The 26,708-nt window shown below is 40.6% G+C and overlaps 1 protein-coding gene across 2 annotated transcripts; it reads right to left on the bottom strand.

Moving 5' to 3' along the window:
- Positions 1-637: 637 nt before the first annotated feature.
- On the bottom strand, positions 638-23,352 carry SPTY2D1 (SPT2 chromatin protein domain containing 1). Of its 2 annotated transcripts, none has more exons than XM_040495664.1 (6): positions 23,237-23,352; positions 10,829-10,943; positions 8,549-10,066; positions 6,951-7,122; positions 5,052-5,129; positions 638-3,877 (listed from the first exon to the last, which is right to left on the bottom strand). In XM_040495664.1, the coding sequence occupies exons 3-6, from the start codon at positions 9,987-9,989 to the stop codon at positions 3,784-3,786; spliced, it is 1,785 nt and encodes a 594-aa protein (XP_040351598.1). In that variant the 5' UTR covers positions 9,990-10,066; positions 10,829-10,943; positions 23,237-23,352; the 3' UTR covers positions 638-3,783. The 2 variants fall into 2 exon arrangements, with proteins under 2 accessions (XP_040351598.1, XP_040351597.1); XM_040495663.1 differs by lacking the exon at positions 23,237-23,352 and adding an exon at positions 22,723-22,901.
- Between the last annotated feature and the right edge of the window lie 3,356 nt (positions 23,353-26,708).

Here is a 26,708-nt window from a genome sequence, read left to right as displayed (position 1 = left end):
GGACTATTTAGCACACATTTGCTAAACTATTTTTAAGTGGCCCTTTGCACTGAATGAATTGCCTTTTTTATGGAAAGAAAAGTGAATTCAAAATCCATTAGCAACACTGGAATCCTGAATCCAGGATACTATCTCTTATAAGGCTTCTTATATGACCTAGACTCAACACATCCCATTGAGCTAAGTGCCTACATTTTCTGGCTCCATGGCTATACCAACTTGCCTCCTGAATATCCCAAAGGACTCATCTTGTCAGTTGTTTCAAGCTCTTTTATTACAGGGGATCAGAACCTGTGCTCGTTTTCTTGACAAGAGGAACTATACACCCAGTTCTTCCCTCTGGTTCCCTGAATATACCTCCAAACAGTTCTCCGGCCTTCAGAGTAGCTCTCTCAAGCTGGTGGGGTGCGGGGAGATGGGTCAGTTGTGGGGGTTGAGCAGAGGTCAATGCGTCAGAGGGAATGAACAGGTATGTGTGTGTATGTGTCTGTGAGTGTGTGTGTGTGTGTGTGTGTGTGTGTGTAAGGAAGCACACCCCATGTCAAGTCTGATGAGTCTACTGGGGTTTCTAGCTGGAAAAATGTTCAGGGTGATGAAAGAAGGAATATCTGAGTTTTGGTAAATAAATGCAAACCAGTGAAAATATCAATAAAATATTTTTAATGCCTACAATTTCTTTTTATACATAAATTGCAAAACTTTCACCTGTATATGCAAAAGTAGATTCTCTTGCAGGTCAACAGCACCAGAAAACAAGCTAAACTATGTAAATGTTTTCTTTTTTTTAAACTTGATTTGTCCATTATGTAAAAGACATGATGGATTTAATAACTTCAAAGAAATCTATATCCCACTCTTAATCATACACTAAACACCTGAATATTTATTTTGTCACATCCACTCACAAAATAAATAGTAGTCTAATATATTCAGCACATTGAAAATAAACCAACCAGTTTCTCTTCATATATTTATTCTCTTTCCAAACATGTTTTGGTCTCCTGCTATATCTCAGAAATGTACTAATAGCTGCTTTTAAGTTACAAAATACAAAAATGGTAATTTCTTGGAGAAAATCTTGGGGTAACATTAAAAAAATGATATTTCGAGTTCCCATAGACTTTCTTTTTTGTTAACAGTCTTTGAACCTTCTCATGGCACACATGTAAGGCTGTCTGTGACATGTGGTACCCTGGCCTCCAAATGGACGTAATTGCATTTATAGTTTAGAGAAAATACAAAGACAAGTTTTTGAAAGTAGCCTTAAAAGAAGAGTGCCCCTTGCTTTGACATAGCAATATCAAAAGCAAGTGGGACTGTGCAATCAGAGCCATATGAGTTTTATGAAAACTACTTTCTTTTCACATCATCTGTTAGAGAATGCCACACCCATGATCATGTAACATTACAATCGTGAAATAACATTACTACATTCGTGAATTAACATTACCCAATAAAAGGCACATCTTCAGATATTGAATTAATAAAATCTGAAAATCAAAACAGTAGAGGATACATTAAAAACCAAGCACTTAATTTGTAAACCTTTATAAAATAACAGCTTATTCCAGTTTCTTCAAAGGTTTGTGAGCTTTTTGTAAGAGCCGTCAGGAATTGCAGAACAAAACGGAAGACAGGATTTGGAAACAAGGCCAAGATTAATTTAAAAGACTTTCTCAGGACTTTCTTTTTAAATGAGCTACAGAAGTGCCCTTTTATAATGTTGATGCCGAGGAATAATATAATCAACATCTGTAGAAGAAATGCACTCAAAAGTGGTAGATGCCTAAGGACACGACCTGACTCTTCCTATGAAGTTCTAGAACTTTTATCTAGCACAGTGGTGCCTTTCTGTACAAATAACTGCACGTCGAGTAAAGTGCTAGTAAACGTTAAGCCACCAGAAATCTTTCAGCTATGATAAGCACTTGATTGTAATAGATTTTCAAAGAGTCTAGATACTGAAAAAATATAGCCCAGAAAACAACTTTTGTAGGGGTGGGGCGGGAGGAAGCACAAAAGTGACAGCAAAGGAAATAATGTTCCAAACCTGTTTTATTACGTGGAACACCACACTACCCTTAAATCAATTTCACTGAAGATATTTTGAGATGGGTGAGAGGCAGTCAACAGGATTTTCTGCCAGTGTGACAATTCTATGTAGATCATTAGAGTGTTACTCCTGGTGATGAAGACCTCTTGCAGAGGATCCAGCTTCAAAGTTAAATGCTTGCACTTTCGAAATGTGAAACTCAATTCGAAATGAGTCAGAGTCTTAAGGGACTAGGTCAAATGGTTGTCCCATTAAGGGAGGTAACAACAGTAATGTATACCACCCAAACTTGGAGAATAAAGAAAGCTTTATGGATAAAAAGGAATACACCAAAACAACTTTTGGAACTGTTCTTCAAGCTTATGTCCCACTGTCCCCAACCCTCCATATTTAGAATTAAGGACAAAAGCTCTCTAGCGTCATCATGTCTCATTTTCTGTTGCTGACTTTTCCTTGAGACTTGGCTTCTCTCCAGCCAGAACCTAGGTCAGCCTGATTGGAATTGCCTGGGTTTGAGGCTTAAGAGATCTCAAGTGTAAAAATAGGACTTGGAAAAAAGTGAGAATGAAGAAAGTTCCACAGCCCGGTAAAGCACCAGTAGCAGGGAACGTCCTTTTCTACCTGGGAAAAAAATCTCTTCACAGTGCATAGTTTGAAATAAAAGTGCAATATGGGCAAAAAGAGAAGGTGGTGCTCTCAATACACGTGAATTTAGTTTTTGGCTTTTGGCATTAATTGCTAAAGAATTTAAGATAAAATGCGGTCGTTAACATCAAGAGGTACAGGGGCACCTTTTTCCAAAATATCTTTATGGAGAGGGAGGAGGGGAGTCTCACATGTCACTTCCTTATTTTTTAAACTATTACTCTTCCAAATCTAATGTTTGAATAAAATAAGCATTTTTCTTCAGTATAAAAATGACTTTTCTTAGATAAAAATCAATCAGCACAGTGACCTTGTCTATTTTACGCTAAAGCCAACGTAACAGTAAATTTGAAAGGAAAACCTGGAAACAGATTATTTTTAAACTAAATGGCATAACTTGTATTTTAACTGGAAAAAAAAATTTGTTAATTGCCTTACCACCTAAATTAGTGAATAAGAATGCTCGGCATCCAATCCATGAATAATGTAAAATACGATATAATTTATTCTACTTTTTACTTCAAAGTCACAGAGATGACATCCATACGATAATTATAGAGCCTACTCTACATTTTCAAGTTCTCAATCCAAACATATACATTAGGACAGGTCACTTTATTGCTGGCAACATTCATGGAAGGGCCAGGTTCCTCATTAAAAGACAAAGTTTGATTGGGAGCTGGGCAGTGCTCTACTCACACATCAGCAGAACATGAAGAGGCAATCCTTTTTTTTTTTTTTTTTTTTTTCCTTTTCAAAATAGCAAAGGAACAATGTAAGATTGGCTGACAGTGAACGGCCCCCGTTAGAGTGCATAGCTCATCAGGATCAAGGCGGGCACCTGTGAACAGTTAACTTCATAAGCACGCTCACTGGGCATTCTATCATCTGCATTAGGTTTAACCCTGGAAAGTATCTGAAAATACTTTATGCTCCAATGACAGCCTGCAAATAACAGTATGCATTCCTTCTCCTTGAGTACCCAAGTATAAATTAAAATCATAAAGGGGCTTCTTCATTCTGAAGGCAGGACCTCCTGGCAGCAGAGTGTCTCCAGAATTTCACAAAACTAATAAAAGCAGCAGCTAACGCTTCTTCAGCTTCTTAGCCTTTCGACGCTTCATTTCTTCTTCTTCACGTCTCATTTCCTCTAAGTCCTCCTGCATACCTAGTCTTAAACTGTCACACACAAAAAAAGAAAAAAAGTACTTGTCAATATACATGACATTACCACCCTCTTTAAAAATTAAGAATGAAATTTCAACTGGGAGCTCATATGGAATGTGCTGAGGCATTAAAAACGCCTCAAGGCTTTACCACTGAAAACAAACTAGCAGGAATATTTTTTACTAGGAGCCTCGGCCACTGATTCAACTTCTAGCAGAAAAAAGACCTCACATAAAACCTCAACATAAAATACCTTAACATTCCCCTTAAAGTAATAAAATGTAAATTGTTTATCACAATGGCTTTTAGAAATAAAAGAAAATTTATTCAATAAATAACATTCTATTCTTATCCCTTCGCATCACTTTAGTTGGATATTTTGTGTAGTTACATGAGGGGAAGGCAAGAGGGAAGAGGTTTAATATTCTGGGTTGAGACTGAGGGGAATTATCTTACCAAGTTAACACTATAAACAAAGCAATCTCTTGTCACCCTACCCTAAGAACTTATGAATTTTATTATCAGGTAGCCAAATAGGAATTAGAAAGAATTTCATATTCCTCATCAGGTCCCTATGGCCAGCAGTGGTACAGGTCAGCAAGACTGAGATGTGTTTGATGTAGAAAGGGAATTAAAGATGGGGAAACAAAAACAAGGAACTTGTTACGATGGGATCAGAGGAGGCCTCCAGCACTGACTGTGTGCCTATATAGGTGAGGCACCGCACTAAGCAACTTGTATACCTAATGTGATACCTCAATGGGTAAAAAGAGTTAATTCTCACTTTGCCCATGAGAAGACAGATTGAAAAAAAAATTTTAAGTTTATTTTTGAGAGAGAGAGAGCAGGGGAGGGAGAGGCAGAGAAAGAGGAGAGAGAGAATCCCAGGCAGGCTCCACAATGCCAGCACAGAGCTTCACGCAGGCCTTGAACCCATGAACCGTGAGACTATGACCTGAGCTGAAATCAAGAGTCGGATATTTAACAGACTGAGCCACCCAGGTGCCCCAAGAAGACAGATTTAGAAAGGCTAAGGAATTTGTCTAAAGTCCCACAGCAAGTAACCAGGATGGGAATTCAGAAGCGAGGGGCCCCAAACCTCTGCTCCCAATGGTGTAACTGAAGCAGCAAACAGAAAGGAACGATTAGGACATTTCTGCACAAGTGTGTTCAGTTTTGTGCTTACCTCTTTGCTTCTTCCTTCTGCTGCTCTTTCCAACTACTCTCCATGTAACGTAAGGCATAATCACTTTCATCTTTGTATCTGATAAGAGGAAATCAATGTTGTTAGGGAAAACACCCAAATTCCCAAATATTTAGGAACTGCATCCTCCTGTTTTAAAAATCAATATCTTTATAACTAATAAAAAACACAGGATTACTCTTCTTTCTTTGGCAAGGAGTGACAGGCAGAGGACAGGTAGCAGTGGGTTTCTGAAGTCAAGGCAAATTAAATGAGCCCTCACTACTCCCTGAAGGCAATTATTCCTGAATCTAATGTCAATGAAGGTACTCAATCCAACAATGCTTACTCACCTCACTCGCCTCTAGTTACAGAATAGTTTATATGAAAATCCTGAAAGCACACTATATATGGAAATCATTTTGTACATATTAATCTCATTTGAGCTTTGTGAGGACTTTAGAACACAGACTGAAGCAGGCAGATTAATGGTTTGACCAAGAACATATAACTAGCCAATGACATTACTAATATTAGGTTTTATTAAAAAAAATTTTTTTTAATGTTTATTTAGTTTTGAGACAGACAGTGAGTGGGGGAAGGGCAAAGACAGAGGGAGACACAGAATCTGAAGGAGGCTCCAGGCTTTAAGCTGTTAGCACAGAGCCCGATGCGGAGCTTGAACTCACAGACTGGGAGATCATGACCTGAGCCAAAGTCAGACACTTAACCAACTGAGCCACCCAGGTGCCCCATTAATATTAGATTTTTATTTTATTTTATTTTTTATTTATTTATTTTTTTTAAACTTTTTTTTTTTTTTCCCAACGTTTATTTATTTTTGGGACAGAGAGAGACAGAGCATGAATGGGGGAGGGGCAGAGAGAGAGGGAGACACAGAATCGGAAACAGGCTCCAGGCTCCGAGCCATCAGCCCAGAGCCTGACGCGGGGCTCGAACTCAAGGACCGCGAGATCGTGACCTTGCTGAAGTCGGACGCTTAACCGACTGCGCCACCCAGGCGCCCCAATATTAGATTTTTAAATCTGATTTTTATTCCAATTCTTTTTACTACTCTTTTTACCAAAAATTTTTTTTAAACACTTTTTCTCAGGATTGCCTTCTAATTTCTCATATCCATGGCTTTAAAGGAGAGGGCAACTGTCAACCGATATGCACTATGTCCCTTCTGTTTTACATATAAAACATATGTCCCTTCTGTTTTATCTCATTTAATCCTTCCAGATGTCATTCTGAAAATAATTTACTCAAGTTTATCCAGCTAGAAGTGGTAGAACTTCTATTCAAACCCTGATCTTTCATCTATACTAGTGTTCTCAAACTTTAATGTGCATTTGAATTACCTGGGAACCGTATAAAGCTGATTTAGATTTGGTAGCTCTGAAGTAGGGCCTGAGAGCCTGCATTTCTTAACGCTGTTGTCAGGTGATGTCAGTGATGTTGGTCCCATACTGACTGCTGTCCAGGGACCACACTTTTGAGCAGTAAAGCTTTTTACATCAAAGAAAAGCAGATGTCAGATCAGACCAGCTTTCAACACAGGTCTGTGATGTCAGATCAGACTAGCTTTCAACATGGGTCTGTGGATGGCTTTCTGAGTTCAAAGCCAATCTAGTTCTATTCCAGTAAGCTGCTTCACTCTCATTAAATATACATCTTACAAGGGCAACAGTTTAAAAAGGTATTTTTTCGCATGCAACCACACAAAAAATTCTGAGTTAACCGTTAGGTGGTGCCAAAAGAGTAAATCTTAAACAATCATCCAATGGTTCCTAATTAAGAATTTTATTCAATGCCTCTGCTATTAATGTTTGCTTTTCCCCCATAGCACGAGTCATTCAAAATAAGTATATCATTTATCTAAACCACCTATAGCCTTACTTTTTTCGGTCATAGCCAAAGATTTCTCGAATGTGCTTGGATATTTCTTCCTGAGGTTCTCCTTCATCTTCGATAAAATCTTCCATTTCAGAGTCATATTCATCATCATCTTCCTCCTCTTCATATTCTCGTTGCCTTTTGTAACCACTAGGGAAGGGAAGCCTTTGAGGACCTAAGAATAGAAAAGTCATTATTTATAGGAGCATTAAAACTGAAAATAGTCCCAACAAAGTTTTACATAAACTGAGATTTTAAGAATTCATTAAGACAGTATCCTCAAAAACCAGAGCCAGCAAACTGGCCCATAGCATGGACTCATTACGAAATCATCCCTGCTGCTTCATGTTGTCTACAAGGAGTAGAATTTCTATTTATCCCAGGGCTTACCAGAAGCATCTGTCACATCTTGTAGCCTAACAGCTGCCTTCCTTCTGGATTTAAAAGACTGATAAAATTAAAAAGAAAATTACAAATAGCTTACAGGATCTCTAACTTTTAATTCTGCCATGAAAAAGACACCAAAAGTAACAACCTACCATCTATTATCACAATTTCATTCCTATTTTTTTTAGAAGTCCAACAAAGTATGAAAGATTCCCAGAATTATGGATAATTATTGAAATGAGTAAGTCTGACTTTAAAAGAAAATCACTACATTATCATTATTTTGTCATTTTGCCAAAAGGCTGAATAAAACTTTGCAAAAGACAGGCAATGATCAATAGAACAGCATCTGGGAACAACTGCTTTCTAGTCCTTGATTACAGACACTCCTTTTATTGATCTACAGTTGTTTTTAATACGTATGGCTTGTCTCCTTAGCTCGGCTCAACTTCTGCACTGTTGACATTTTGGGCCAGATAATTCTTTGTGAGCAGACTCTCCTGTGTCCTATAGTATAATAGCAGCATCCCTGGCCTCTATCTACTAGATACCAGTAGCATCCCCTGGGCCCAGTGGTGTCAGTCAAAAATGTCTCCAGACACTGCCAAATGTTCACTGGGCATCAAAATCATCCTTGGTTGAGAACCAATGTTCTAGCTGAACTAAGAAGTTAAAGCATGGAATCTTACCTAAGTAGATTCATAAAGGACCAGTAGCTAGGGCCTTGATGTGCTGCCCACTACAAGGAGCAGAAACACAAGGGCAGTTCCTGGTACATTGTGGATACTTAAAAAGTATCTGATGAATAAATAATGCACCCAAGGCTTCAAGTTTACAAATATACTCCAACTTTTGAAGAAAGGTCTCTCTAGTTCTCATGAAAAGGTAAAGATGAATTAATTCATTGAACCATATAAGGCATATTCACTCATCCTGTCTCACAAATCACATAGCCAAGTTTCATGCACTTGGAGACATTACAGGGGGAACACAGAGGGTCCCAGATAACTCTCTTTCTAAAGCCTTTTGCAAGTTATGATCACTAAAGGGACTCTCAGGCATAAAGAGAGACAGAGCATCAGGATTCTATCAATACAGGAGTACATTAAAGGGCACATGGAAGGGTTCACAGGGTCTCAGTTTACGTAAAACAAAGTACTCTTTCCAATTTCCTAGTAACAAGTCAATATCCTTAGGGTGAAGGACAGTTTTACCTTGGGCAGATCTGTAGCCAGATAAGGAAGCCTTCATTCCATTCATCTGTCCATTGCTGGATCGGCTAATTATATTCTTGGAAGAAATTGTTTCTGAGACAACGGTACACTTGGGTTTTAGGGGGAGACCGGAGCTACTAACTGTTCGCCCAGGTCCCAAGCTGCTCACTGGTCTTCCAGGGCCTGAACTACTGACCGTCCGTCCAGCTGGAACTGAGCCACTGACTGGCCGCCCAGGGCCACTGACTGGCCGCCCAGGGGGGCCAGAGCCACTCACTGGTCGTCGGAGGTCATGCGGACTGCTCACAGGCCGCCCAGGGCCACCAGAGCTGCCCAAAGACTTCCTAGAATCACCTGAGCCAGTGGTGGGTCGTCCAGGTCCACTTGAGCTATTTGCAGGATGCCCAGGGCCACTTGTACCACTGAGTGTCCGTCCAGAGAGATTTAAGTCACTGGCTGGCCTCTTGGTCCCACTGACTGATCGCTCAGGTCCTGAGCTGGGGCTGCCACTCTGGCGCCTGGGCATGGGGCCAGAACTAACTGTGGGCCGAGCAGTCCCTGTGCTGGGCCGCCCGGGAGCTGAGCTGGAGCTGCTGCCCGGCTGCCTGATGACACCTGGACTCTTGGCTTTATTGTGTGGGGTAACCACAGGCCCGGGCCTGGAATGGCTAGGATGGGGAGGAGATTTTTTGGCTTTGTGCTCAGTAGCAGATTTCTGAGGCCCTTTAGCAGAAGTCTTTGGGACACTTGGTGAATAGGTGCTGGAGTGGGGCTTTCCAGCCCCATTGAAAACAGGTCTGTCATGGCCCTCTCGAGGTAAGGGCTGGGAGCAATTGCCAGATCCTGCTTTGGTCCTCTCTCCTGGCATGGATTTGGATGAAGACACACTTAAGTGTTTTTCATTGGCTGTACTGGGTCTGGATTTCTTCTCAGCATGAGGGAGGGGTGTACCCCTGGAGGAAGGGTGCTTGCCAAGTTTTGTGCCCACACTTTCTTTCTGAGAAGGTGCCTTTTTGGCCGGAGGTAGTCTTGCATCTGTCTCAGCTCTCTTTTTCCTCTGTTTCCGTTCAAGGAATTCTCGCTCCCTAAGTTCTTCTGCAGTCATAGGCCGCTCTTCTGTTTTCTTCACTACCTTGATCTCCACTGGCTCATACTGCTTTTTCTCGGCCAGCCTGAGTAGATCAGTGAAGTTCATGAGTGGCGGGGCACTTTTAAGGGGGACCTTTGGTTTGCTTTCAACTTTGGGAGGTTCTTGCTCCTCCTCATAATCCTGCTCTGACTCTGCTTGATTGTACTCTAAGAATTCATCATCTTCTTCCATCCCATACTCTTGTTCTGTTCCCTGGCTAGTGTGGCTTTCCATCACCTGCCTCTTCTTTGACTTTTCCTCAACGGGAATCCCGTTGTAACCATGGAAATTATCCTTTGTCCTCTTGGCCATAGCTCTTGCCTTCTTATCATGTTTTAGCTCAATTCGCTTTTTCACTAGTTCTTCTTTTCTTCTTTTCTCCTCTAAAGCTAAAATGGAGAAAACAAGAACAAAGTATTTCAAGGTCTGGAGGTCTCAAGTATGTTCATCCGAAATCAGTAGGTGGCCAAAACACAGGCAACATTCAAGTTACAGTTTGAAGACATCTAGGAATCAAAGGAGGAAGTCCTTTGAACAAGTATCAGTTGAGTCATCTTTACATAATGAGTGGGTTACGTATGGGGTTTTCAATATGACAAAGCAAGCGAGAGACTGGGGTTTTAGCTTTAAATATAGAAAATAATTCATACCAAATAAAGATACCAAGTTAAGGAAACAGTAGGAACCACTTCACAGTCATTATTAACTATGAATAAATGAATACTTAAATGTATTAAATCAGTTTCCTTGTCATTTGCATGAGGTAAAACTACTGTTTAAGTTTGCTGGTCTTCAAAAATTGCCCCTATTTTTAACCTTTAAGATGGCATTCTTGATAATTAAAAAAATTAAAATACAAAATATGTAGAAGCAGATTCAGAATGAAGGTCAAAGAATGGAGTTCTTATTGGGACCTAGTGTGGCCAATTGCAAGATATGGCCGCTATCCCCAAAAGCACTAAGAAGAAATAAAAGATAACATCCATACAAATGATCAGCATGAGAACACATGTAATATGCTCTAAATACAGCTGACTCAGGCACACAAATCCCTTAGCCTATTAAGTTACTACAAGCATCCGCTAGTTAAGTACGAGCTAGTTGTGAAGGTAGAAGACTTTAAAATTGACAATAAAGCTATAGATATGTACCTTTTTGCCGGAGCTCCTCTTCTTTTCGTCTGAGAAAAGCCTGAACAGCTGCAGATTGGACACCCTTGACTTTTGGGTCTTTTTTGGGAGGCCCCACTGCCAAACTATACCTTTTCTAAAAATAAAAAAAGTAAAAGTTAAAAGCAATTCAACTTTAAAAATGTATTTGCTATTAGGTGTAAGGCATGGTACCAAGCAATAGAGAGGTTTACATACTGACTGAAAAACGGATTCTGAATAAGAGATCATATAGCTAACATGGAAGCTTAGCTATAAAATTTTGGTCTAAATAGGATTATGCATGACTGTTTTTAGGTACAGAATTTCTCTGTAACATCCTAAATAATGCACACGTGAAGAATTCAGAGAAATGCTATTTTTATGTTATTTTCCCAAATAGGTACTTGGACTGGGGGACTTTTAAAAAGAAATCATCACTTAGAATGGACTGTTTAAAAATTCGGAATAAAAAAAAAATCGACCTTTAGAACTAAGCATTTCAAAGTGTAACTTTTCAAACAAACAGAAAAAACTACTCATAAAATGTTTTCTCTCCTGAATACCTTATTCCAGACTATTTTCTAGTAAGACTCACAGCTACACAGGTTATTTTGCTTACAGTATAAAACACTGAGATTTTACTTTGACCATAGGCAAAGCTGGTGGCAAACCAAAGCTAAAAAGCATTTCAAGGAAATCTAAGCAGCAAGAAGCGCCCAATTCTCTGTACTTTTAACCACAGCTCTTATGTTCATTAAATATTTGTTACATAAACTGTTTTAGAAAGGTTTCCATATCACCCCAAAAATACTAATATTATTCTGGCACAGATGATATTAATCTGGGTTTTGATTTTCATGTAACTACACTGGGAAATGACTAAAACCATAGCAATGTTAATTTGAACTACAACAGGAAAAACATTTCCATTGTATAAGTATCATAAGAGAAGTATGATAAACAGAATAACTCAGACCAGGATGATTCATCTCAAGGACTATGGCACATTAAATATATGGATAGAATATGTTTTCACTCTTATGTTGATCCTGAGAAACTTAACAGAAGACCATGGGGGAGGGGAAGGAAAAAAAAAAACAAGGTTAGGGAGGGAGGGAGCCAAAACATAACAGACTCCTAAAAACTGAGAACAAACTGAGGGTTGATGGGGGGTGGGAGGGAGGGGAGGGTGGGTGATGGGTATTGAGGAGGGCACCTGTTGGGATGAGCACTGGGTGTTGTATGGAAACCAATTTGACAATAAATTTCATATAAAAAAATTAAATAAATAAATAAATAAATCTATGGATAGCAAATAAGTTTTTAAATGTTCTCCCTCTTTTGTTAGGCTGATGACATTCTTATCCACTAAACCTGTTACTGTGCTAGTTAAAAAGGAAACACTAACCCCCCTGAGCACAAATCCAGCTACTTAAAAACCAAAAAAACAGACTTCCCAAATGTGCATGAAATTCTTGGGAGGAAAGCCAAGGATCCATGCTTACTATGTGGCTAGCCAAATACAAGACATCCGAAACAGACTGGAAGTTCCAGCTAAGTTAGTTCACCAGTGAAGCAGGCCCTAATCCAGCATGAAAATCCTGCACGATAGCAATGCTGTGACCTGACACATCCCTGACAGAAATCCCAAAAGAGAGCACCCAGATTCCTCTCCCAGTCAGCTTGGTTGAATCACCATAAAACCCAGTAATAAGTCCCTATCTTTGTAAATTTAGTTGTAGATGCTTTCCATTGTGGATTGGAGCCCAATATTTATTTTTTTTTTTTTTAATTTTTTTTTTCAACGTTTATTTATTTTTGGGACAGAGAGAGACAGAGCATGAACGGGGGAGGGGCAGAGAGAGAGGGAGACACAGAATCGGAAATAGGCTCCAGGCTCTGAGCCATCAGCCCAGAGCCCGACGCGGGGCTCGAACTCACGGACCGCGAGATCGTGACCTGGCTGAAGTCGGGCGCTTAACCGACTGCGCCACCCAGGCGCCCCTGGAGCCCAATATTTAAAGAAGAAAAGGAGAGGGAGGGCACACTGAGGAGAAAGAGAATACTGCTTTACCTAACTGCCTATATATAAATTGTCCTCGTTTACAAGAACCTCAAACATAAGCTTTATCTACAAAAAGTTTGTATTTTCTTAATGGAAGAGCCACTATGAATAGGACTCAAGTTGCATAAGATATACACAGACTCATAAGCAGAGACATATACTCACTTCACCCTATCCAGTTAGTAAGATTTGTAAGAGGAAAGATGGATTTTTTTTTTTTTTTTTGCCAAGACTTAAGATTTTCCTGTCCCCGCCAACAACCTAGTCCATATGTTCACCTGCCAAATCAAAGCTTATACAAAGCAGCCCCCCCAACCCCGCCCAGCCTCAAATGCCAATATACATGTTAGTGTTACCTTGAACAACACTGGTTCATTATCTACATATTACAGCAAAAAGCACTTCCGGGGCGCCTGGGTGGCTCAGTCGGTTAAGCGGCCGACTTCGGCTCAGGTCATGATCTCGCGGTCCGTGAGTTCGAGCCCCACGTTGGGCTCTGTGCTGACAGCTCGGAGCCTGGAGCCTGTTTCAGATTCTGTGTCTCCCTCTCTCTGACCCTCCCCCGTTCATGCTCTGTCTCTCTCTGTCTCAAAAATAAATAAAGTTCTTTAAAAAAAAAAAAAAAAAAAAAAGCACTTCCTAATTTGACTTCAGGATAGACATATTTCTTCCTAACCTGAGACTTCAAGGGATAGGTAATGGGATATGACTAGCTGAAAAGCTACTCACGACTGCATACAGGCACCAACAGCGTCAATGGAGTACAGTTTACTAAGCTTCAGTCATTTGCATAACACCTGCATGATTTTTGCCCTTTTAGGATACCATCTGCATTGTTATTTACTAATTTTAAGAAAATATATAGACCTAACACTATGACTTATTATTATAGCTTTACTTCAAGCAATAATATCCATGAAATGATTGGCTTGAGGGCTAGTTACATTTCTGCAAATCATGTTAAAATATAACCATTAAACACACACACACACACACACACGCACACACAGCATTTTGGAAAATGCCAAAAAGGAACATAAAAATACAGGAAAGGCAGAACACAAAGAAGAAACAAGGGAGTGGGGTGTTCAGACTCTCAGATTTACTCAGAAAAGAAGTGCAAAGATTACTTTTAGCTTTTTCTTCTTTTCATATTAAATACAATTTTTTGTCAAATTGGTTTCCATACAACACCCAGTGCTCATCCCAACAGGTGCTCTCCTCAATGCCCATCACCCACTTTCCCCTCTCCCCCACCCCCCCATCAACCCTCAGCTTGTTCTCAGTGTTTAAGACTCTCTTATGGTTTGCTTCCCTCCCTCTCTGTAACTTTTTTTTCTCCCTTCCCCTCCCCCATGGTCTTCTGTTAAGTTTCTCAGGATCCACATGAGTGAAAACATATGGTATCTGTCTTTCTCTGCCTGACTGATTTCACTTAGCATAATACTCTCCAGTCCCATCCACGTTGCTGCAAAGGGCCAGATTTCATTCTTTCTCATTGCCAAGTAGTATTCCATTGTACATATAAACCACATCATCTTTATCCATTTGTCAGTTGATGGACATTTAGGCTCTTTCCATAATTTGGCTGTTGTTGAAAGTGCTGCTATAAACATTGGGGTACAGGTGCCCCTATGCATCAGCACTCCTGTATCCCTTGGGTAAATTCCTAATGGGGCTATTGCTGGGTCATAGGGTAGGTCTATTTTTAATTCTTTGAGGAACCTCCACACTGTTTTCCAGAGCGGCTGCACCAGTTTGCATTCCCACCAACAGTGCAAGAGGGTTCCCGTTTCTCCACATCCTCTCCAGCATCTATAGTCCTGATTTGTTCACTTTAGCTTTTTTCAAAGCATCCACCTATTTTCAACCACTCACACTGCCAATTTTAAATTCAGCTTTTTTGTTTTAGCACCTTTAATACTCAAGGGTACTTATCAAGCTGACTTTACTTTTACCCCAACAACTCTGCAGTACTTTTTGTTCTGTCCTATGATGTAGAAGGGATTCAATAAATCTATTAAAAGTCTCATTTCATGGGTCTGCTAGGAAACAAGAAGGGCAAGGTCCTAACTTGATGAGGCTTAATCTTATTCACTGACATGAGCTGAGTCATAATTAACAGTTTCTTACATCCGCTGTAGCTTGATGCACTCAAAAGCAGATACCAGGAAAATATTAAAATATTCTCTTAGGCAAACTTTAGGTCAAAACCTAGATATCTGGGGTTAGAAAAAAAAAGGGGGGGGTCCTGTATCTCCATAGGAAATATTCTTCTTAACTGTTTTGAGATACAATTCACATACCATAAAATCCATCCTTTAAAAAAAAATTTTTTTTAAACTTTAGAGAGAGTGAGTGAGCAGGGGAGAGGGGCAAAGGTGGTGGGTGGGTGGGAGGGAGGAAGTGAGGGAGGGAGGGGGAGGGAGAGAGAGAGAGAGAGAGAGAGGGAAAATATCTTAAGCAGGCTCTTCGCTCTGTCAGTCTGGAGCCCAATGTAGCTCAATCCCATGGGATCATGACCCTGGGATCATGATCTGAGCTGAAACCAAGAGTCAGATGCTCAACTGACCAAATCACCCAGGCACATAAAATCCACACATTTAATGTGTACAATTCATTGGTTTTTAGTACAGAGTTGTACAACCATCACTACTATTGGATTGCAGAACATTTACATTATCCCAAAAAGAAATACCCGTTAGCAGTCATTCCCCATTCCCTCTCTCTCTCCCCTCTGCCCCTGGCAACCTACTTTCTGTTTCTGTGGATTTGCCAATTCTGGACATTTCATATAAATGAAATCATGTACCCAGTGTACCATTATACAATAATATTTATCACAATATAAGGGAAAATTTACAGGCCATAGACAAATGGCTATATATGAGTGATTATACAAAATATTAAGATTTTTCAAATTTGAAAACACTTGTTAATTTTCACTTGACTCTATTATTAAGTTTGAAAATAGACCCCCTCAGGGGCGCCTGGGTGGCGCAGTTGGTTAAGCACCCGACTTCAGCCAGGTCACGATCTCACGGTCTGTGAGTTCGAGCCCCGCGTCAGGCTCTGGGCTGATAGCTCAGAGCCTGGAGGCTGTTTCCGATTCTGTGTCTCCCTCTCTCTCTGCCCCTCCCCCCGTTCATGCTCTGTCTCTCTCTGTCCCAAAAATAAATAAAAAAACGTTGAAAAAAATTAAAAAAAAAAAAAGAAAATAGACCCCTTCAAAGGCCTAGAAAATATCCTTGAGAGAATGCTCTGTAAGTTAGTTCCTTACATCACTGAACTGAGAAATTATAATTATTTGACTGGCTTATGGAAAATTAAGAAACGATTAGTTTCTATGACCATTAAGTGTTTCAGTTTCAGCAAAGGTATCATTTTAACTCTTTTGGAGTAAAAATAGAATATACCTAGAACTTTAAAATGACAATTATGTAATACCTAAGTAAATTTAAATGGAGATAATGTAATTTTACTTTGATGTCAGTGTTGGCTTTTCTATTTTTTTTTTCCTCAAATAAAAACTTTCAAAGAAACAAAATGAAATCCTACAATATGTGTGGCTGCCATGGTCAGTTTTACGTGCCAGCTCAGCTAGGCTATAGCACTCAGTTATTTAAATCAAACACTAATCTAGTGTGGCCGTGAAGGTATTTTGCAGGTGTGGTTAACATCTACAATCAGCTAACCTGAGGTAAAGCGGATTACCCTCCATAATGTGGATGGTACTCATCCAATCAGTTGAAGGCCTTAAGAGCAAAAACTGAGTTTTCTCAGAGAAGAAGGTATTGGCCCTACAAATTTCAGACTTGCCAGCCCCCACAATGACATGAACCAATTTCCTAAAATAAATCCAACTGGTTCTGCTTCTCTGGGGAGCCCTGACTGATACAGTGGCCATTTGTATCTTGGTAGTTTCCCTTAGTACAATGTTCTCAAGATCCATGTTTGTAACATGGATCACTACTTCATTTCTTTTTATAGCTGAATATTTCACTGTGCTGATTTACCACATTTTATCTATTCACCAGTTGATGGGTATTTGTTTTTACTTTTTGGCTATTATGAATAATGCTGCCATGAACACTTGTGTACAAGTTTTTGTGTGTGTGAACATCATTTCTCTGGGTACAGGGCTATAGATCTTCTTAACCTTGAGCTAGTCACACCTTTTTAAAAGGGGTTGCAGTAACACTCTGTTCAGTTGAAAGATCTGAGATTTGTTGTAACAGAATATTGTAATAGATAATCCCCTACGCCCAAAGGGGTAGCCCAGTAGAGAACAATGCTTTTTTAAAAACATAAAAATAAAAAGCCTCAGGCCGGGATTACATTATATTCTATTTAATAAAGCAGAAGAACTATTTGGCACTTTCTCCTGCATCAGATGGTCACATTTAGCTCTAGCAGCAGCACACTGAGATGCACCCACCAATTCTGAATCTGATTCAAGGCACCAGGCTGCTTCATTGTTTGAGCTTCATGAAAAGCAGCTGGACAAGAGTTTCTTTTATCCTAAGTGTATCCATTTTATTATACTGCAAGCCAACTCAGTCATTCTGCTGGACCCCAATGAATGATCCACAGCAGTGAAGCTTATGCCATTTAAATACAGTATCAGAGATTTTGCCAAGATTTGTAATTCTGAAGCCAACAGACCTAGAAAACATTAACTCACTTTAAGACATATGTGTTCCTTGGGGCGCCTGGGTGGCGCAGTCGGTTAAGCGTCCGACTTCAGCCAGGTCACGATCTCGCGGTCCGTGAGTTCGAGCCCCGCGTCAGGCTCTGGGCTGATGGCTCGGAGCCTGGAGCCTGTTTCCGATTCTGTGTCTCCCTCTCTCTCTGCCCCTCCCCCGTTCATGCTCTGTCTCTTTCTGTCCCAAAAATAAATAAAAAAACGTTGAAAAAAAATTAAAAAAAAAAAAGACATATGTGTTCCTTGCATTGGAATTATACTGTCATGGTCAGATAAGGAAAATGAGGAGTTTTCTGTTCTGGAAATATGTGTTAACCAAATACGTTACATTGGAATCAATAGTCAATCCCTTCTTGAAAGTTGTTCTTTACTCAGGAGAGAACAACATATTGTTGTAATTGTAGAAAATATAAATTTCCTGATGGCTTTATACATATTAGAGACTTATTATTAGAGTTAGGAATATTCAAAGAATGTATCTTTGAGTTTAATAATACTACACAATTTCACAAAACATCATAGGGAATAAATGCAGGCCTGGAAAATGAATGGTTTGCATTAGGCTTGCTTAGCTGGGTGGTTAAGAGAATGAAAATAAAACAGTCAAAAAGCACGCTATTCAGGATTGCTATAGGGTCAAATGTAAATTTACTATTATTGTGTTTATAAAAATATACCTGATTATAAAATGTAGTATCAGATAGGTACCTCAGAGTCCCTAGCCCAACCTCTATGTTAGAAGTGGCCCAAAAAGCACAAGTGTGTATTAACTGGTTGTCACTCACAATTTGTAACAGAGTGTGAATTAGAATCTAAGTCTCCTGACTCAGGTCCAAGAGTATTCCCACTATATGTCTCACTTCTACGTTAATCCCAACACTTTCATCCAGCTCTAACCTCAATTTTTATGTTTACTTTGAGAGAGAGAGCGAGCGAGTAGGGGGATGTGGGGGCGGGGGGGAGAGGGGGTACAGAGAGAATCCCAGGCAGGCTCTGCACTGTCAGCCCAGAGACAGACACAGGGCCGAACCCATGAACTGTGAGATCATGGCCTGAGCCGAAACCAAGAGTCAAATGCTTAACTGACTGAGCCACCCAGGTGCCCCTCTAACCTCAATCTTAAACACCCTTCCCAAATTTCCATCTGCCTCTTGGATGGTGCCATGACCTCCAATAGGTCCACCACTTAACTTTCTATCTTATCCACCCTCACCCTCAGACTATTTCTGTCAACCATACTGGCACTCTCCCACCACAGGCTGTAAGTCTCTCTCTACCCACCAATTTCCAAATGCTGTTGGTTTGCCCTTTAAATTTCTCTCCCATCAGACTTTACTGTACATTGACAAGTGCCATAAAAACCAACAGTTTTTGCCTAAGGCTATATTATATTGGGCTGGAGTTGAGGGTAGGAAGCTGGATGGGTTCAGGCTTTATTAAATGAACAACCGTCCTCATATCCAATAGACTCTTCACTTAGCACAGGGTCATGATTAAGAGCAAGAACTCCGGAGCCAGTTAGCCTGTATAAAATTCTCTGCTCTACCGTTACTAGCCCTGTCACTTTTTGGCTGAATGACTTCAGACAAGTTTCCTCATCTCTCTAGGCCTCAGTCTCCTTATCCATGAAACAACCTTCCCTATATGGTCATCACAGTGATTGAATTAATCAATGTACATAAAGTGGTTAGAACAGTGCCTGGCACCAAGTAAGCATTATAAATGGCAGTTGTTGTTGTTATCATTATTATTCAGAAAGAGATTCTCTTAGGTAGTGATGGGAAGAAAAATAACAATCTCTGGTGGTAGAGTTACTAAAAGACCCTCTCCTTCCAACACTGGTTAAATAGTACTACCCCCCCAGGCTAGCAATTCAGAGCTACTTCAGACCCTGGCAAACTCCTCTTCAGATCCAAGCATGGGAGCAATCCAGTTACAGCCAATAAATCAAAAGTTGCAAAGTGATTGCAGAAACGTTTTTGTTGGCCCATACTGTTCTTTCAAAGGAAATATAACTACTGTAGCACACAGTAGGCTTCTTTTGAATGCAGAGCTTGACACCTATTATTTTATATCTAGACAACTTCAAGAGCTTCCATTATTATCATTTTATATCCAGGCTACTTTAAGAACTTACATTATCTACCTGGCCCTCAGGACATCTGAACTTGCCACCCCAGTTAAAGTCCCTGAGCCCCTTTTCCAGTACCGACATTCTTATCCTCAAGGGGCTATAGCCCCCAAATCCTCATATGTTTAGTACTACATAAATGCTTCGTCTTTACTTTTTGATTTGACGATCACACCAGAGCGACAGCATCTCTCCGGGATGATTTTCACAGTATGACTGTGAGAAAGCCACATAAGTCATCAATTAGTTACTTACAACCTACAAGAACCCATATTCTACGCTCTACCATTCTATCAAATCAAGATACTTGGTTTTCGCTAGAGGAACCAGGGAGAAAACTTTTAAGTACAAGTGCGAGGTTACCAAAAATATCTTTTCTCCTTTAAATATAAACAGAGCTTGCAACGATAACTGGTTACATCACCTTGATCAGCTGTTTTTTAAATTCAGTTTTCCACTGGGAAATGATAGCATGCCTAATATTGCTAGGCATGATGCAATCCTTCCTTTGTTTTAATAAAACATTATAAAAATAACTATTTCTCCTGAAAAGAAACAACAGAAAAGAGTTTCCATTACAGAAATGTTCATTGCTTCTCAAACCAGACACAATAGATACCTCTTAGAAGTGAAGCCCTGGAGGGGCACCTGGGGTCAGCTGGTTAAGTGTCAACTCCTGATGTTGGGTCAGGTCACGATCTCACTCACAGTTTTGAGATGAGCCCCGTGTCGGGCTCTGCACTGAGAGTGCAGAGCCTGCTTGGGATTCTCTCTCTCTCTCTCTCTGTTTTCTCTCTCTCTCAAAAATAAATAAACAAAAATTCAAAGTGGCTGTCCAGGTGTTTTATATTTTAGCCTTCCTTGGAGTTAATCAGTGCTAGTCACCATAGCTCCTTTCTGTAGCAAAGTCTGACATAGGAACAATGAAGACTGAAATCTCAACATCAGCTCTGATAAGACTGAAATGGAAGGTGGGGAAGAAGATGGCTAAAAGGAAAATATGAACCAAGCACCAGAGTGGGATGCAAAGCCTCTGCGGTTCTCAGACCATCATTCAGTCAATACAGCTTATGTCAAACATGGGGTGCATGTGTATGACTGAATTGTTGTTTCTTGACTTGGATGATGGTTTACAAGGATACCTGCTTTGCCACAGTTTATTACACTGTACAATATATAGTTCACAATTGATGGTGTGCTCTCAGAGGCTTTATTTACTTTGAGCTGATAAAGCAAAGTAACAGAATAATTAGATAAACCAAGTGAAAGCAAGATCATGGATTAAATTTAACTGTCTTGCTGTTTCTCAATAGTTTCTTTTGTGACACATTCATCTGATGTAAAAAGAAAAGGATTATAATGCTAACTAAATCAAACTTCTAGGCTTTCTAGCTTTTTGTGGGGGTTGAGGGTGGGGAGGGGAAAGTATGCTTTCATAAAATATACGCCTATATTCGTTTATTAAATTTTAAATGATCTCACCAATTCACCTTTCTTTTCTGCTTCCAATCTTTGTTATTTAATAGATTTGATAATGTACATATTCTAAAACATACACAGATTTTGAAATCTTCTGCTCTAGTAACATCTGGTTTTTAGAATAACTTGGTTCTGATTCTCCCTCAGAATATTACTGGGTATCAAAGCTAGTATTACCTATTTTTGACCTCCACTGAAATTCAGGAAGATCTAGAATATGGACCTAATTATGCAAAGATGAATGGTTACGGGATCCAATATTGACCTGTCTAGGAAATTTACATAATTTGCAGAAAATAAATTTGGTTGTTCAAGGTTTCAGTGGTTTAAGCCCATAAGTTCAACATACAGATCTTCGGGCTCATGGCTTAGGGGGAATGATTATTTAGCGTACTTGGGATGAAAGATGAATATATGGGAATTTAATAAATATTAAACTGACAGATATCAGTTTCATTTACCAATTGTTTTACTATCTTCAAATCAATATTTTCAAAGGGTAAAAGAATGGGCCAGACTCAGAAGACAAGAAAAGTGTAGAAGTGGGAAAAACAAAACAAAACACTGCAAATACACAAAAATCTAAGAAATGCTGAACGCATAGTGAGAGCTCAATAAATTCCAGTTGAACTGACTTTGACAGAGAGCTGTTCGAGGTCTATACCTCACTGCTCAAACCGCAAGTATCACAATGCAATTTGTCGGTTTACAGCTGTGCTGTGGGTACCATCTGAGGATCCAGAAATGATTAGTTTATGCAAAACAGCTACACCCCGCAGACTAGGCACTCTCCACCACTTCAGCGTGTAGATTTTAAAAGTCTTACATCGCTCTGCGAATACGGGCGAATTCGCAAAATTACTGAGCAAATGGGACATAGATTTCAAACAAAGGCAAACCTGGAAGGCCACAAGTAAACGGAAGTTGAATAACTTACCCATTCTGTTGGCCAAGGATTTCGTGGAATCTGCTCAACTTCTCTTCCCAATACATAAGGTATTATTAAATCTTTGGGAGGTTTTAATTTAGTCATCTCATCAGAGAACTTGTTCGCGAAATCACACAATGTTTGACCCCATCTTAGGCGGGAACTCACCCAAAAGGCTATCAGACCACATCCCGAAAACCCCTGAAACTCCCCAACGTACATGCTTTCTTTCCATCCTTTGGGCTGAAGTTCATGCCAAAGCTAGAAACTACTAGCGCTGGATTCCACCATGTACCAGGCACAGTTTCACTCACCAGCCTTCACACAACTCTAAAACACCCGCACTGCAAAGTCCACGTTGCAGGGGTGACTAAGCCGGAGAAACCTACTCGCCGGAAGGCTGCCACTTCGCACCTCAAGCCCCTTTTCACCCATTCCCCAAGAATGTACGCCCAAGAAAAGCAAACAAGGCGTCCAGGTCTTCCCTCTCCCGGAGTCGATAGGCGGATGCCTGGAAGTTCCACGGGCCAGAAATTCCAAACTTGAAGATTAGGGTCTCCTACACTGGTGCCCGGCTGGTACTTACCGGCACGTTGTTGACACCTTGTCCTTTGGAAGCTATCAGGAGAATTTCCCTGAAATCCATGTTGACAGAGGCGGAGACACTGGGCCAGGCTCTCGGAAAGAAGTGAAAGTACGCCTTACCGAGGCGCCCAGCTACAGCCAAGTGAACTGCCTGGCCCACCCCTCTCCCACCCCTCCTCAGCACGACCACTTCCGGCGCCTTCCAATGCCGTCTGCCCGCCCCCTTTCCTCTTGCGGCCTATATTCTTTTAGGTCCGCCGCTCAGCTCTTGAGTCCCTGGCGTAACTTCCGCCTTTAGGCTCCAGACACGTAGAAACGTGGTACGTGGCTGCTGGCGTCGGCTCGAAGGGGCGGGACTAGGCCCTTCACGGACCAAGGAGACGCGGCCTAGTAAAGTGAGGGGTGTGGCCAAGGGAAAGAGCCACTTCCCTGGAGGCCGGGGCTCGCGATCTGACCATCTTGGTGTTTCTTGTGACCTCTGAGTAGGGAAGGCGAGGGGGTGGGGGGTTACCTACCAGGCCTGGGTTCTCTGGGTGTCACGGGTGGGCGCTCAGGTCCGAAACGGCAGGGCCCCAGCAGCTGAGCCGACGGATCTCGGGCAGGGGGTTTCAGTTACCGGTTTCTAGGCGCTCGCGAAATTGCGCAGGCGCACATGGCACCGACTAGTCCTCTCGTGTACACATTACTCATCACATCCTGGCACATGGTGTGTGCTCACCTCCTGCGCAGATGCATGCATGTCGTTCGTGTATAGAGACACAGGCTTGGTGCTTTTGCCCCATCTAGATAATAAGCTCCATGTAGTGGATAAATGAAGGAACTCTTTACATACAGCCCCAGTCTGAACATACTTGCGCACTAACGAAACATACATGGCCCATATCATATTAATTTGGAGTCCAGTCTTGGGTTCCTTTTAAGAGTATCTGGGGCCTGTAAAGTCTCATTCAGTAAAATAACGCTAATTAGACCTGGGGTGGGAATAGGCCACGACTGGCTGCCAGCTAACAGGGCAGATATTTTCAGTGTGATGGAAAGCCCCTTCCAAAACTGGATTGTGGTGATGATTGTAAGTTTACTGAAAGTCACTGTACACTCAGAACAGGTGAATTTTCCAATTATATATCAATACAGATGTTTAAAAATATTAGGCAAAGCTGGTCTTATTCTTTACAACTGAAGTTTTAATGCTGAGTTGTGGCCCTGACTAAGTTTTTCCGTTTAAGGTTGCCCAAACAGACCAAGATGAAGTCTTCCTCTGATGACAGACCTGGAATTTTCAATTCCCCTATTCCCTCTGGGGAGCCCAGCATAGCATACAGCTCACCTATGCTATGCATTCCTTTCAAATACATGCCCGCCTACTTTAAGTAGATTAGGTAGAAGCTTGAGTGTAATGTACTGAAAAAACTAGCAGACCTCAGGGGCCTCAAGTGTAAAAAATTAAAACTAAGATTTTTGAACTTCCTTCAAGTGATTTTCTCTATTCAACAGGTAGAATCCTCTTTCAGTGTTAGATTCTGATTGTTCTTAGGATAAAGACCAAAATTTTAATCCTAACTGTGGCTTGTAAGGACTGCCATGATTTGCCCTGGCCCACTTCTGTAACATCATCAGCTCTACTTTTTCACTTCTTCGTATGTGCCAGGCTCTCTTCCACTCCAGGTCCTTTCCCCCTTTCTCCCTCTGCCTAATATGTTCCCTCTAAACTGCTGGGCCAGCTCTAACTCATCCTTCAGCATCATAAGCCTTTAGTGAGTGGTCATCAGGGTTTAAGCCCCAGTTCTGTTGATTTCTAGGTATTGTATGACCTTAGGCAAGGTTTAACCTCTCTGTACATCAGTTTAATGTAGAAAATAGCAAGGATAAGATGGCTGTAAAATAAGTAAGGACTATAGATTAGTACCTGGCTGTTATGGGCTCAATTGTGTGCCCGCCAAAATTCATATGTTGAAGTCCACATCCCCAAGATGTCAGAATGTGATCATATTTAGAGATAGGGTCTTTGAAAAGATAATTAAGTTAAAATGAGGTCATTATCTCGCGGTCCGTGAGTTCGAGCCCCGCGTCAGGCTCTGGGCTGATGGCTCGGAGCCTGGAGCCTGTTTCCGATTCTGTGTCTCCCTCTCTCTCTGCCCCTCCCCCGGTCATGCTCTGTCTCTCTCTGTCCCAAAAATAAATAAACGTTGAAAAAAAAATTTAAATGAGGTCATTAGAGTGGGCCCTAATCCGACACGATGGGTGTCCTTATAAGAAGAGGAAATATGGATGTAGACAGGTACAGAGGAAAACTTTGTGAAAACACAGGGAGAAGATGGCTATAACTCAAGGAGAAAGGTCTCAGAAGAAACCAACCCCGCCTATACTTGATCTCAGACCTCTAGCCTCAAAAATGGTGAGAAAATAGGTTTCTGTTGTTTAAGCCACTCAGTTTGTGGTACTTTGTTACGGTAGCCCCAGCAATCAAATACACTGGTTTATGCTGAGTATTCGTTAAATGTCAGGTATTATTTCAAGGAAGCTTTCTTTGAACTAGGTCAGGACCCCTTTTGTAAATTCTTATAGCCCCCAGTGTTTAACTTTGTGGAATCGTTCATGGATTGTAATTACATATTTGTGGGTTGTTTTTTTTTCTAACTCTGTGGTTATTGCTCATGCTAGACTGTAAGATCTGTGAGAACAGGGACCACACCCATTTTACCCATTTCTATTCCCATCATTGGCAACAGTCCCCTGCTCATGCACATAAAAACACGATGCGTATTTGAAAGTTGTTAAAAGAGTAGATCTTAAAAGGTCTTATCACAAGGAAAAAATTTTTGTAACTATGGTGACAGATGTTAACTAGACGTATTGTGATTCTTTCACAGTATCTACAAATATTGAATCATTGTGTAGTATACCTAAAACTAATGTTATATGTCAATTATACCTCAATAAATAAAGCAAAAAGACCTACTGTCAAAAGACCTCCACATTTTGGGACCAAATGAATGAGTCTTTAAATGAAAAGTCTTCAATATTCAATGCCATAATAGCTAACATATATTGAGCCCTAACTATATACCAAGTGCCTGGCCTGGATATCATCTGATTAAATCACAAGTGCCTATAGTAAGACACTTCTCGTTACTATTTTATAAATGAAAAAAAGTGGATTAATATTGTACGCTTAGTCAGTGGGGAAGCCAAGGCTTAAATCTGTTGAGACATCGGCTACCATGCTAGACCACCTTTTCATATTTCAATTAATCCATTTAAACTGGTGTCAATATATACAGATAAAATTATAGATAAACTAAGAGGGTTTGGATTAGGTAACTAATATATAGTTACTCAGAATCTTCAAGAACAGCAGCTGGAAGTGGGAGTGAAATAAGGAATGAGAGGAAGGAGTTTTCCCATACCCAAATAAAAGAAAATGTGTAGCACTGAATTCAGCAAATATTTCCTGAGGAACTACCGTGTGCTCAGCCCTACACACAATACAAAGGAAAGACCCAACCCTCGTCTGGTCAGGGCTTTCATTCTTGTATGAACACAAGTAACAATGATGTATTAACCGCATTAGGGTACAAAGTACTGGGGATAGGCTTGCCAGATTTAGCAACAAAATAAGATACCCAGTTGAATTTGAATTTCAGATAAACAATAAGATCACTAGAAACAGTCGCTTATCTGAAATTCAAATTTGACAGGGTGTCCTGCATTTCACATGGCAAGCCAAGAAGTGACAGAATTGCAGTCTGAACAGAAGCAGAGACAGAGGCAGGAGGGCTTATACAAGGGTTCAGAGAATAAGTAGGTGATGTATTTAAAAGAAAGAAGAATAGGAAATAAGGCCAGCAAAGTAGGTGAAGCCATGTTGAGAAGATCTTGAGAGCCAGGGCAGGAGAGAAGGAGGAAGAGGAACCAGTAAAAGACCAGTTAGAAAGGCAGGTGGAAAACCAAAGGAGTAGAGTGCAGTGTTCTGGGAAGCAGTAGAGA

The sequence above is a fragment of the Herpailurus yagouaroundi genome, unplaced genomic scaffold, assembly GCF_014898765.1.
Source record: "Herpailurus yagouaroundi ecotype Mexico unplaced genomic scaffold, PumYag 187, whole genome shotgun sequence".
Lineage (NCBI taxonomy): Eukaryota > Metazoa > Chordata > Mammalia > Carnivora > Felidae > Herpailurus > Herpailurus yagouaroundi.
The sequence above is the reverse complement of the archived record's forward strand: the minus strand, read 5'-3'. Positions and strand labels throughout refer to the sequence as shown.

Excerpts from the sequence above, each read along its gene's own strand:
- SPTY2D1 (XM_040495663.1), bottom strand. The coding sequence starts at position 22,782 with ATGGATTTCAGGGAAATTCTCCTGATAGCTTCCAAAGGACAAGGTGTC. Across the intron at positions 10,944-22,722 it reads AAGGTGTCAACAACGTGCCG|AAAAGGTATAGTTTGGCAGT; the intron begins GTAAGTACCAGC and ends TTTTATTTTTAG. Across the intron at positions 7,123-8,548 it reads TGGCTACAGATCTGCCCAAG|GTCCTCAAAGGCTTCCCTTC; the intron begins GTAAAACTGTCC and ends TTCTATTCTTAG.